The sequence below is a fragment of the Marmota monax genome, unplaced genomic scaffold, assembly GCF_021218885.2.
Source record: "Marmota monax isolate L192 unplaced genomic scaffold, Marmota_monax_Labrador192_F-V1.1 WCK01_AAM20220418_F8-fsc00205, whole genome shotgun sequence".
NCBI classification, from domain to species: Eukaryota; Metazoa; Chordata; class Mammalia; order Rodentia; family Sciuridae; genus Marmota; species Marmota monax.
The window spans coordinates 1,375,719-1,388,613 of NW_026692417.1; the positions used below are offsets into that span (position 1 = coordinate 1,375,719).

The following is a 12,895-nucleotide window of genomic DNA, read 5'->3' on the forward strand; positions in this document are numbered from 1 at the left end:
AAAATTGTAGGGATTAAGATTTGTAAAACCCAGATAAAGTTCCTGACCCACAGCAGATACTCCATAGCCTCCATTTCTCTCCAGCTCCCACCTACAAACAACGAAGGTCCAATGGCACAGGGTCATGTGCCACACACAGCTGAATACAATACCTTGACAATCTTGCATAACTCAGTCCTCTGAGGTAGGTTCTGGTAATATCCCTGTTTTATAAATGAGGAAACATGTTCTGAGAGGTAATCACACATAGTATGTCCAAGTTTTGACCGGCAAGCTCCAATGCCCACTCCATGGCCCCCAGTCAGACCCCTTGGCCCATGGAATTCCCGGGGTAAGCAACAAAAAAGGAAGATTAGTTCTCCCTTTCAGCTGAACAGAGCCATGACACAAGCATAAGAAAGAGAGACCCTCTCCTCCCAAACACAACAGTCGAAAGATCACTTCCCCCTTAAGCACACAAGCTATGCCATAAATCATGTCCCGCCCTGAGCCCTGGCATATAAACAAGCTAGCCAACACCCCCTCTGGAGCACTGGATTTGATTCTTCCAAAACACACTCAACTCTGGAACTCTCTCACCAAATACACACTAGCCATTAATTCCCTTCTTGTTTGTTTTTTGGTGCTGGGGATCGAACCCATGGCCTTGTGCATGAAAGGCAAGCACTCTACCAACTGAGCTATATCCTCAGCCCCTTAATTTCCTTCTTAACACAAAAAATCAACCTTGACCTTCACCCCTAAAACCCTCCATAATGCACACAGCATCCCAAACCTCCACAGTAAACACCAGTCCTCAGAGGCCAAGCACAAAGTGGAGAGGAAGGTCTCATACTCTCTTGGGGGCCTCCCACCTGGCTCCCTGGGAGGATGCAGCAGGCATTAGGATAATGCCCACCTCTCCCCGCAGTGACCCAGAGAGGAGTTCTGTCTTTCCACAGGCCACTTGGTTTCTGAAGGCCACACCCAGAACACCTAAGGTGCTGCCTCCACCCCACCTGGGTAGAGAGCTGAAAGGGGTTGGAGGAACCATCCCAACACCTTTGCTCAGTGGGGAACAAGAAAAGGCAGCATCCTCAGTGAGTTTTCCTCAGAGGACCAGAGTACACCATTGCTCACTTCAGGAATGGAAGGCCACCAATCTCATCTCTCCCAGAACAGCCTGATCCCCATCGTCAGCCCCAAGGGGCAAGCTAAGCTGCCTCCATCTCCAAGACAGACATGTGACATCTTTATCAGTCCTGCTTCCCTACCGAGAGCTGAAGAGCTCTGATCACCAGGCTCCTCCACCCCTACATGAGAAGGAAAGAGATGCCTTCAAACCCAAAGCCATGCCTCTGACCTCAGAAAAGGAAGCTCAGAAGCTGGGGGTCTAAATAGGAAGAGAAATTGTTGTTGTTTACTAGGAGTGGGGGAGGAGCTGGGAAACTAACAGGCTCACAGAGGAGGAGACAGGAAGGGGGCATTGCTTAACTTGGGTGGAGAAAGCCAAAGAAGGCCACATTTGCCCGAAATGTGGGTACCCCACCCTGGGGGTAGGAATCCCTCCCCACCCACCTCTAAGAAAGAGGAAGAAGCTTGCAACACTCAGGGGAGGGCAAAGCATTTGCTCTGTCTGGCAGAGAATGGGCAAGGACAAGGACCAGGCCCTAGCCCCCACCTCCAACTCTCCAGTGAATATAGGCCCCAGGTAGGGCTATGTTCCCATCACCTGGGGAAGGAAAAGCTATCCACAGGCACCAGGTTGCAGGATCCCAACTCCTCTACTCCTTAAAAATCCCACTATGACAAGAAGCAGATGTTCTTCCAGCTGCAATGACCTGAGATTGGACTATTGCTCCCTTCAAATGTAGCAAATATTCCACATAGATGCACCCACCCAATCCCCAGCAACCCTGAACCCCAGAGACTGTCCTTCTCCTGTCACCAACACAAACTAAAAGACCAGACCAGAATTGGGGTTCCCAGACTCCATCTGCCTCACCCTTCTATGAGGTAGACAGAAGAAGGAGCAGAAACAGAAGATGAAGCTTTCAGAAAGGGTTAGCAAAAAGAAACTGAGGCAGCACCTGTCTGTCCCCTAGCCCCAGGGCACAAAGTACAGGGAACTTTTAGAGGAGCACAGATAGAGTCCCTATTCCTGGTGGCTGGTGGGGCCTGGAAGGAGGGGGCTGTGGTGGAGCCAGAGGAGGCCATCCAGGAAGCAGTGGTGGCAGTGGGCCGACGGCCAGTGTGGGCAGTGAGGTGCCCAGCCAGGGCCTGCCCCAGGGACAAAGAGACTCCCTGGCTCCGAGGAGAGAGTTCTGCCCCCACATCGAGAAGGGGACACTAACCCAGCCCAGCCAGGCACATAGGGCAGTGGTGCCAGGCAGCTTGCCAATAGCTGTGGGAGGGGCCGTGGGTACCCAGGGCAGGGTGTTCAGTCCCTGACGGCCAGGAGAGGTGGGACACATTTCCCAGGTCAGCAGCTGACCAGCCAGCCAGCCGTCCATGGCCTGTTCTGCTGCTTCCACCCACTCCTGCCCCAGGCCAGGCCTGGCTCCCTCCTCCCCAACCCTGGCCTGGCGCCCAGCTGGGCCCTGGGGGCCAGAGTTACTGTAAGCGGCCTGGCAGGCCTCAGGCCTGGACTCTGCCAGCTGGCCATAGCTGCCGCCACCTCCCACTACCTGGCTTGGCCAGCCAGGGAAGAGTACTGAGACCCCCACCCAGCCAATGGGTGACCATTACGGCAAAGGGTGGAGGCAGAAAACACAGGCCCTGCCAAGACCATGCATGTGTCTAAGCCAGAGTCCAATCCGAGCGCCCTCTCCTGGGATACTTAACCCTGTCCACCAGGCTCAACTGCCAGTCCCTCTCTCACTCTCCACAAAAAGAAACGGGGTGCTAGTGGGGGGTGCTAGTGGGGTAGAGCAGAGGGCTCTAGCCACCTACCTTTACTTAGAAGCCCTTTCCCTCAGAGTAGTGGATGGGGGCACGTAGGTGAGGGACAGCTCTCTAGCTCTCCACAGAGCTGCCATTTCCACCAAATGTTGAGAGGTTTGTTTATTCACCTCCAGCCTCTGTGTCCAGTCCTTGGAACTATTTATAAAGGCCCTCAATGGCAGAGCACAGGAGAGGGGCACAAGGGATTCCACGGAGCTGGGAACAGCATGGTTCATCTCTCTGCCACCCTCAATATCAAACACTGCAAACAAGCCTACAGGCAGTGGGACTTTCATCCTTGAGCTCCCCACACCATAATCCCACTGGTCTGGAAAAGACCTTGCCACTCATTATGCTCCCAGCAGAATAGATGTGCCAAGAGCCCTGAGCCTGCTGCCCTCCACATCTCCCTCCCACAAAGCCTTCCCCGACACCCAGACTTACTGGCTGGGGATGGTGTGCTGTATCCACTAACTGGAAGCTGGTGCTGGAGAGTGGTCAGAGGGCCTGGTGGGGAGAGTCCACCCAGCATAGGAGGGAAGAAGAAGGCATAGGGAGGCACCGGGTACCCATTGAGGTGCCCACCCCCAGGTGTTGGGCAGGAGCTGCTGTTGCTGGCCATGCCAAGCGACCACAGTCAGAAGGGCAGGCAGATAGTCTGGCAGGGAACTGTGGCGGGCTTCAGGCTGCCCCTCCTCGAGGCATGGGGCCTGGGCCCAGAGGGGGTTTGGGTGGTCAGCCCACCCCCCTCTTCTGTCCTGGAGCTTCTGTCCAACGTCAACAAACCAATCTCAGCCTTCTGGAGCCCCCACCCTAGCTGGGGGGCCAGGTGGGTTGGGGAATATTCCAAGAGCTGGTCCTTTGGCGAAGCAGTTCTGTGAGCTGTCACTTTCCTGGGAAGGTTCAGAGCTGGCCTTCAGGGCACCAAAAGAGATGCCACTCCTAGATGGACCCCAGCTAGGCAGTTGGGGGGGCCATGTCCTGTGGTGCTGCAAAAGGAGAAAAGACAGGTGAGTGGGCACTGAGGAGAAGGCACATGGGATTCCCCGTGGAGCTCCCTAACCTGGGTGACCAGAGATTTTCCTGTGGCACCCAGCTGAGCAGACAGCTGGCACCATGCCTGGCTGGCAAAGCCAGCCTGGGAGCAGGGCCCAGGCACTGCTGGGAGTGGCAGGATAGCAGAGCCAGGCTGGGGACATAGCCCAGAGTATCAGAGGGCCTCTCACCCAGAATCCTCAGGGAAAGGGTCCACAGTGCCACCTCAAAATATCAATGCAGCATAGGCAGGCAGCTGGCTCTCCTTCCTCAGTGTGGGTTACCTGAGGTCAAGATGCAAAGAACGTGCATTGGGGGAGGAGTGGAGAAAAAGCCGCTTCCCTAAAGCATTGGCACTTCTCAGAAAAATGACTCCTAAGCCAAGAGGCCCCTCTTACACCACTTCCCACCCCAAATCTAATTCCCAGCACCCCAGATGGGTTGGTCCCACAGGCCTGGGGACAAGGCCCATTTACATACACACAGAGGGGAAAATGGAAATCAAAGGTATCACTTCCAATGCCTAAGAGCATGGATGGTCGGGAGTGGGGGGGATGGGCAATGTGTCAAGAAGGCCAGGACTGCCCAGGGTGGAAAGTCTCCCACCTCCAGCAATGAAGGGGCAAGAGAGGTTGATCTCGGAGTTCACCACAACACTTTTGTCCTGCAGAAGCAACACACCAAGGAATGGGGTGGGAGATAGGCCAAAGATAAAAGGCTAGATGACCCCCTTAGCAGTGTGTACACAGATCCACACCCTGTTTCAACAGCTAGGAGCAGAGGATACACAAGGAGTAGATAGGCAGTGGTGAACCCAGAGATTCTATGACAGTGAGACAGGCAGCACAAAGCAGAGAGAAGAAAAATGAGAAACAGATCCACAACAGGATATTTTAAATTCATTTGGATTATGGGTTACAAATAACAAATCATATATATATATATATGGTGTATATGTGTGTAAAAATAAATCACAGCCAATCAAAACCACAAGAAACTCTGCCCAGTCTTGCTTCTTTCCCTTCCTCTTCCACCAGGTACTATCTCAAGAATAATAAAGGATGGGCTGGGGATATAGATCAGTTGGTAGAGTGCTTCCCTTGCATGCACAAGGCCCTGGGTTTAATCCCCAGCACCAAAAAAAAAAAAAAAAGAAGAAGAAGAATAAAGGTATGCAAGGTATGCACACATCACAGGATGGCTATAATAAAGAAGACAGAAAATAACAAGTATAGTTGAGGATATGGAGAAATTGGAATCCTCATACAAGGCTGGTGGGAATGTAAATAGTATAGCTGCTTTGGTAATTCCTCAAAAGGTTAAACACAAGTAGATATGACCCACCAAATCCACTCCTAGGTATCTACCCAAGAGATATAAGTCCACAAAAAGACTTGTACATAAATGTTCAGAGCAGCATTGTTCATAATAGCCAAAAAGTAGAACCAACTCAAATGTCCATCAGCTGATAAATGGATAAATAAAATGTCAACTATCCACAGGAGACTACTATTCTGCCAAAAAAAGAAATGAAGTACTAACACACACTATAACCTGGGTAAACCTTGAAAACAATATGATAATTACAAAAGACTATCTATTGTATGATTCAATTTATATGAAATATCCAGGAGTGACAAAGCTATACAGGCAGAAAGTAGACTTGTGGTTACCAGGGTGTGGATATGAGAGAAATGGGAAGTAACTGCTGATGGGTACAGGGGCTCTTTTTGGAGTGATAAAAGTGCTATTAAAGCGCTGGGGTTGTGGCTCAGTGGTAGAGTGCTTGCCTACTGTGCATGAGGCATTGGGTTTAATACTCAGTACCAAATAAAAATAAAGATATTGTACCCACCTAAAGCTAAAAAAAATAAATATTAAAAAAATGTTATTAAGGTTCAGGGCTTGGTGGTATATGCCTGTAATCTCAATGACTTGTGAGGCTGAAGCAGGAGGATCACAAGTTTGAGGACAGCATCAGCAACTTAGCCAGATCCCATATCAAATTAAAAAAAAGGGACTCGGGATATAGCTCAGGAGTAAAGCACTCCTGGGTTCAATCCCCAGTACCAAAAAAAAAAAAAAAAAAAAAAGAAGAAGAAAAAGAAAATGCTATAAAAGTGACTGTGGGGCTGGAATTGCGGCTCAGTGGCAGAGTGCCTGCTCGCAAGTGTGTGGCATTAGGTTCAATCCTCAGCACCACACAAACATAAGTAAATAAATAAATAACTATTGTGTCCCTCTACAACTAAAAAACATTAAAAAAAAAAGTGTTGTGGCAGTTGCACAACGGTGTGAATAAACTAGAGCCACTGAATGATATACTTTAATGGGTGAATTTTATGGTTTGTGAATTACGTCTCAATAAAGCTGTTAAAAGAAAAGAAAAAGGGCTACAGAGACCCAAAATAAGGACTGACCCTTTCTAACATCCTCAATCCTCACCCACTGAGCTTAGGATATACCAGGTTCCAAGCTCCAAGCCCTAGGCTCAAACCCAGAGACCAGAGGACACGTACATGGCCAGCATTTGGCTGGAGACCAGGACTGGGATGGGGGATTTTCTGCCAAGGCCACTATGGAAGAGGCCAAGACTTCTGAGCCCAGCTGGACCAGCCAGCCAGCCTGTGTCAGACTGATGGAGAGATTAAGGGAAGGCACAGGTACTGGCTAAGAAGGAAGCAGCTGCCTCTGGAGTAAAATCTGGATTTTGTTAATGACTGTGATTTTTTATTGTTACTTATTATGACAAGCACAAGGCCTCTCTCTTCACTCTCACTCCAGAATGAGGTGCCCTCTTCCCTTCCCAGGCCCTGCTGATTCCCTCCCAGGCAGAAAAAGCTAAAGTCAGAGGAAAAGGGGCCCCACCCACTGGACCAGCTACCAGCTGCCACCCTCCCCCGCCACCCCCTATTCCAGTGGGACCCCACACAAAGGGAACTTGAGCTGGGGGAGCCAGGCAAGCAAAGGAGGGGCTGGCCAAACCTCATCAGTGTCTATAGTTGGACCCTCACACACATACACCATGCACTTGCAGAAACTCACACCATGCAGGTCTATAGAAAGCATGAAGGTGGGCAAGAGCATGCTTGCAACCCCAGCCTGTGTGTGCAGGCATGCACGTGAGGAGAGGGAACCTGGAGATACCATCTCACACCTGGGCTCCACCATGTAGTGAACACAGTTTAGAATTTGCATGGGCCCCTGTACACACTCCCAGAAGACACACAACCATAGTCCCACAGTTTCCCAAAGTGCATATTCCCTGGCCCTCACACAGCCAGGTTGGCCCTTCTGTCTACCTCTTCTGCCAAGAAATGCTCCAAAGTCCTCCCTGTGAGCCGAGCCCATGTACATCGCCTCCCCATGCACAACCAGGATCCAGACTAAATGGATTCACATCCAGAGCCTGCTTCCCTAGAGGTGAAGCCCAGGGAGCAGCTGACCCAAAGTGAGGCCTCCTAAGCCAAGGCTGAGGCCCAGAAAGCCATTCACTCCAGACCCCAGGCTTTGGGGGTTTGGGAGACACCCAGCCTGGACTGTTTGGAGCCCAGCTGGGCACTTTCTGGAGCTCAGCCTTGCTCCCAGAAAAGAGGTAACTACAGTCACCTTAGAATGAACACCTCAATTCTGATCCTGAAGACTTTGAAAGTGGATCAGGTTTCAAGATTCCCCCTCCAGACAAACACCCCAGGGACAGGCTTGAAAGTCCTTCCCTGCCCCCTACCAGAACCTCCAATAGCCTAACCCAGCTCAGCCTGCAGCAGACTTCAGTACAAAGCTGCTCAACTCCCTGGGGAGGGAGGACCCAGAACCAAATGAGGGGGCAAAGGTCATAGAAATGGGCCAAGGGCCAGGCTAACCAAGGAACAGGGATGGGCAAGGACAGGGATGATGGTGGATGGGACTGAAAGGGCACAGGCCCCGCCTCAGAAGTCCCTTAGGAGCCATGACCCTCATGGAGGGGCCTGGGCCCCAGCACCCTGTACACAGGGGTAGAGAAGGCCCCATCAGAGAATCGAAACCATCACCAAAGAGAGGGAAAACAAACTACCCACATCCAACCCCCACCCTATGCCAGCCACCTCCACTGCCCACGACACCCTCCCTAGAGAGAGAGAAAACCACAGACCCACAACTCCAATATACTGAGCCCAACAGAAAAGGGTGGGGGCGAGAATGCCTATCACTAGCCATGTGCCCCTGTTTGCTGGGGCCTCTTTCACCTCTAAAAGGTGCCAGGATCACACCCTAGAGTCACACACACTAGAGGAAAAAGGTAAGAGTTGACTGAACCATAAAAATGACAGGAAAAAACAGAGGTCAAATCTCAGCTCTGCCACTCTGGGCGACCTTAGGCAAGTCACTTAACCTCTCTAAGCATTTGTTTTCTAGCCTGTGAACTGCCTACCTCAACAGCTGGTTGTGGGATTTAAGAGATGAAGCCCTGGAAAGCACCTAGCAGAAGCCTGGTGCAGGGGGAGAACTGGGCACCTAGGCCCTCCCTCCCTCCCTGCGCCTTTCACTATCACCCAGGGCCTCAGCAGTTTGGTCCTCTCCTGCTCACCTCTGTGGACAGGGCAGGGAGGAAACATTACCCATTTTCCAGGGTCTGCTTCCCCCAGACAGAGGAGAGGGATGTGGGAGACGGATATTCGGGGTGTGGGTGGAGGCCTGACCACAACCCTTTCCCAAATTCCCTTCTTGCATTTCACAAACCAAAAAAGGGAAATCTCTGGATTTGGGGAGGGAAGAAGGGGAAGAGAAATAGACCATTTCCTCCCCTATCCTCAGGGGAATGGAGCCAGGGATCCCCAAGCTCAGCTGGGCCCAGCCTGCCTTCTTCTTCATTCATTCTCTCCTCTCTGTTCCCCTGGCTCCCTGAAATAACAGTTGCCCTGGAATAGAAGTCAAGCAGTCCCCTCCGGAGGGACTGAGAGAAAGAGTCAAGGATTGAGGAGTTTATAAGAAGGGGAGACAGGGGGTTTCCTAAGCATTCTAGACAGTTAATGAATCATATGCAAATGACACCCAGAGCTCCAGCTCAACTTGGGTGGGAGGGACTCCAGCTCTGGCAAAAACAAAGCCCTGCCTCCTCTGGACCCCCTACTCTGCCAGGAGCTGGCTGAGCTGGCCGAGCTGGCCAAGCAGGGCGGGACAGGGCACATTTCAAACTAGAACAGTGGGCTGGAACTATTTATAAACTTTCCAGGAAAACACACTCACACACACAAAGCCACAACCTCTCCCCTCCCCCACTCTTCTCCATCTGCAGACCGGGCTGGGGAGTGTGATGACCACTATTCCCTTTTTCCCTTTTGCAAGAGGCCGCTCTAGCCATGGCTCTCACTCTTCCTCCAAGGCAAGCCCAGCCTCATTTTCAAAGAGAACACCTGAGGAGGGCTTGAGAAGGGTCACCTGGGGGAGGCTAGTACAGGTGGAGGGCACCTCTTCACTACCAGCCTCACAGAATCCCAGCTTCTCTGTAGCTAGGACTGACTTGAAAACCTGCACCAGTATGTCCAGGCCCTAAGCACATCCTCACAGACATCAGGGGAGGGCAGTAGTGCTGTTGGGGCCTCCCACTGCCCACTGCCTCAAGACAGCACTTTATTCCAGAAGAACGGTTGTCCCTGCAATTTGTACTCCACACAGCCCCAAGTCCTGCCCCATGTCCACAGAGCTGCCTGGCTCCCAGTCCCCACAATGTCAGCAGTGACTGAATCCAGGCAGGAACCCAAGCCCAGGGCAGGTCAGGTGGAGAAGTGGGGATATCTGCCAGGTACCCCCAAGGATGGCAACTGAGAGCCCTCTGGAGCCATACTAAGGACCTCTAAAGCCCAGGGTAGCTGCGATGCCCACCCAGAACCAGAGCTGAAGACCTCCCACTAGGTCTTCCTTTGAAGCACAGAGTAGGTGAAAGGGCAGGGGGCAGCCCAGGATTCAGGGAGAGGGACCAAATGGGGAAGGAAGAAAACAGGAAGAGGAAGAGATGAGCCTGCTGAGGCTACAGCCAGACCACAGGAGTGTATGGACCACACAAAGGCACCTCTGTCTGGTGGGGGACCAGAGGGGCACTAAGGGGACCCCCCAGTTTGGAAACCACCATCATCACACCCAGCCTGGCATGGGGCTTTCCCCACCCTCACCTTGGCAGCTGTCCCTGTCCCCCGCCTCCGGGCAATACACCAAGCAGGAAGCACTGGGGAGCAGAGGGCTCACAGAGAAATGGGACACAACAGCAAGTAGGGGAACAGGCTATGGCACTCACCCACTCATGGCCTCATCTGGGCCCCAACCCTGAGCCTGCCATATTCTGAATCCTAGGGCAAACTGCCAACAGGACTAGATGCTACCAGCCCACTCCCAGCATCCTTCCCTGGGGACCTAAGCTGCAGGGAAGCCAGGAACAGCCCCCTTCCTACCTCAGGATATCCTTTTGGCTCTGACCCCAGACTAGGCCTGAGTCAGACTGTGCACTGCCCCATACCCCACACCCATCGACCCCCCAGGAACTTCCTACTCCACACCCAACCACTCAGTTGGGGCTAGAACTAAGGGGAATCTCTTGTCCCCAGCTGATCAGGGAAGCCCACAGTGGGTGGGGAAATCTGGTCACAGAGCTCATGGCCTTCCCTAAAGAACAAGGGTGCAGGATAAGGGAGAAGCTGGTACTGGTTCTGTGTAGGAGAAAGCACAGTCTACAGATCCATTCCCACCCCCAAAACACACAGGGGACCCTGCCCAGAGTCCCTCCACACTCCAGTCTTGATCCCAAGAAGCCACAGAAACTCCCTGGGGAAGGTGGCGTCCATCAAAACACAAGATGAGAGAGGGCTCCCAAACTGTATGAGGGAAATAGGGAAGGCAAGGGCTTCGTGAACTGGGATCTTAGGAAGCAGAGGGTTGGAAGGGATGGGGCTGCCAAATCAGTCAGATGCACAGTCACAGCCATAGTCAAGCACAGCCAGATGCGGTCACAATCTCCCCAACACTCAGTCTGAGTAGGTGGCTGTGACTCCTTCCCACAGACAAAAGTCTGGGGGGCCCTGGGGGACCTAGGGCATCAGAGACCACACACACTCAGCCTGAAAAGGCCCCCTAGTCAGGCCCCCCAAGTCCCCCTCCCAACTGTGGGCTTTGAGGGGAGGGGCAGCTTTCTCCCCACAAGAACCAGGGGTAGTGCCTACGGCAGCCATCACCATGACAACCAACAACAAACACCCAGGGAACCACAGTGGGACAGGAAGTGACAGCCACGTGACAGGAAGACATTTTTTTCCTCACTGTTGGGGGGGGGTGACAAAGATTGTTCACAGCCCCTGGGGAATCAGCTGTCCCTCAAGTTTCCTCCACCTGGAGCTGGAGGGAAAGGGAGCACCGCTGGGAGGGTTGCCATCCTCCATCACCATATGCACGGCCAGTCAGAGCAGGGTTGACAGGGCCCTCCCTCCTTGCCTGCCACTCACTGTTCCCCCCTCGGTCCCCCTCCTCTCCACTTCCTGCCGTGACTGGAGATCAGAGAACTCCCCACCGCAGCTTCCCCTTCTCAAGTCTCGATTCCTGGACTGAAGTTTTCGCTGTGGGGCAAGGGACTGAGGAAAGGAGGGCTGGGGACCTGCAGTAGGACCCAGGGGACAGAGACTTCAGGGGGAGGGGCTAGAAATAAGCCACTCCAAGGTAGGTGTGTACACACATGCACATAGTGAATGGGTCACTGTGACACAACGCTGGATGGGCGCAGTGACATATGGAGACAACCTGACCTCAGGCAGCTATGGGGGGGCGTTGGGGGGGGGAGGATCCAGCAGGCACACCAGATTCAGGTCCTTTAATGAGCCTCTGGGTTCATCTCAGGTATCTACTAGTCTCCAGGTAGGTAAGGTTCCAACTGTGCCTAGCCCCTGCTACCTCTCCTCTGCCTTTTGTGCTGAGGAATCCCCCTCCCTGCTCCAAGGTGCCTGCCCAGGCGAGGGCACCTTGGCTGGAGGTGGGGGGAATGGAACCTCCCTCCACCCCCCTCCTCTTCTCTGCAGATGTCCCAGACTATATTTAGCCCAAACTGGGCGGCCAGCCAGACCCAGACTCCCCACTGGTCCAGAGCTGAGCTCCCAGTTTTTATGCAATTAAAACATTAACAGAGAACCACCCCCAGCCATCCCCCAACACACACACACACACACACACACACACACACACACACCCTAGCCTGCCAGAGCAGCAGAGCTCTGAAAACTTGAAGGAGGGCATCCCGGCTCAGCAGTCAGTGACGGGGATGGGAGTCATTGGGCATCAACCCTAAGATCATCTTGACACTTGGGGAGGTAGTGGGCAGGCTTTCCTTGTTCAGGCCAGAAAGGAAAGACTTATCCAGTTGGGGGCTGGGTGGGAAGGTTGCCTAGCTGCAGAAATTCCACCTGTCATTTTGCAGCCCCCTCCCTAGCCAGCTCCAGTTACAGGGTTGGGATTGGCAACAGGTGCTGGCCAAGCTGGCAGCAGCCTAATCCCCTTACTGGCTCCCCAGGCTGACAGTGGTGCCTGGAGGTCCAGCAGGGGCCTTGTGGGGCAGGACACTAAGTAGAAGGAGAGTCATTGCCCAGAGAGGCGGGCAGCCCATGGCCCGTCTGTAAGAGCTGGCTACTGTATGCAGGAGGGTCTGGTGAAGCCAGGGAAAACTTAGTTCCACAGCACCTATTTCATTTCCCCATGATGCCAGGCGGGCGGGCGGGCGGGCGGGCGGGCGGGCGGGCAGGCTAGAGTGTGGGAGGTCTGTCTGCCTGCCTCTTCCTCCTCCTCCTCTCCAAATTCCAGGAACAGGCAAGGGAGGCTCCAGTTGCGGGAGAAGGAGAGTAAGCAGGCAGTCCTGGTTGGGGTTGGGGGAAGGAGGGGGATGAAGACTAGAGCAGGAGGCAAGATCCAGACGTAGCAAGAGACACCC

General features: G+C 53.2%; 1 protein-coding gene across 3 annotated transcripts in view; it reads right to left on the reverse strand.

The window, feature by feature from the left end:
• Rara (retinoic acid receptor alpha) overlaps positions 1-12,895 on the reverse strand; it is a 44,164-nt gene that overhangs the window by 18,913 nt on the left and 12,356 nt on the right. For 2 of the 3 annotated variants that reach the window (XM_046442704.2, XM_046442702.2), the window contains exon 2: positions 3,367-3,911. In XM_046442704.2, coding sequence (XP_046298660.1) covers positions 3,367-3,544 — 178 coding nt within the window. In that variant the 5' untranslated portion in view covers positions 3,545-3,911. Of the gene's footprint in view, positions 1-3,366; positions 3,912-4,148; positions 4,242-12,895 lie in introns of those variants that run through there. The other variant, XM_058578744.1, reaches the window with a different exon arrangement.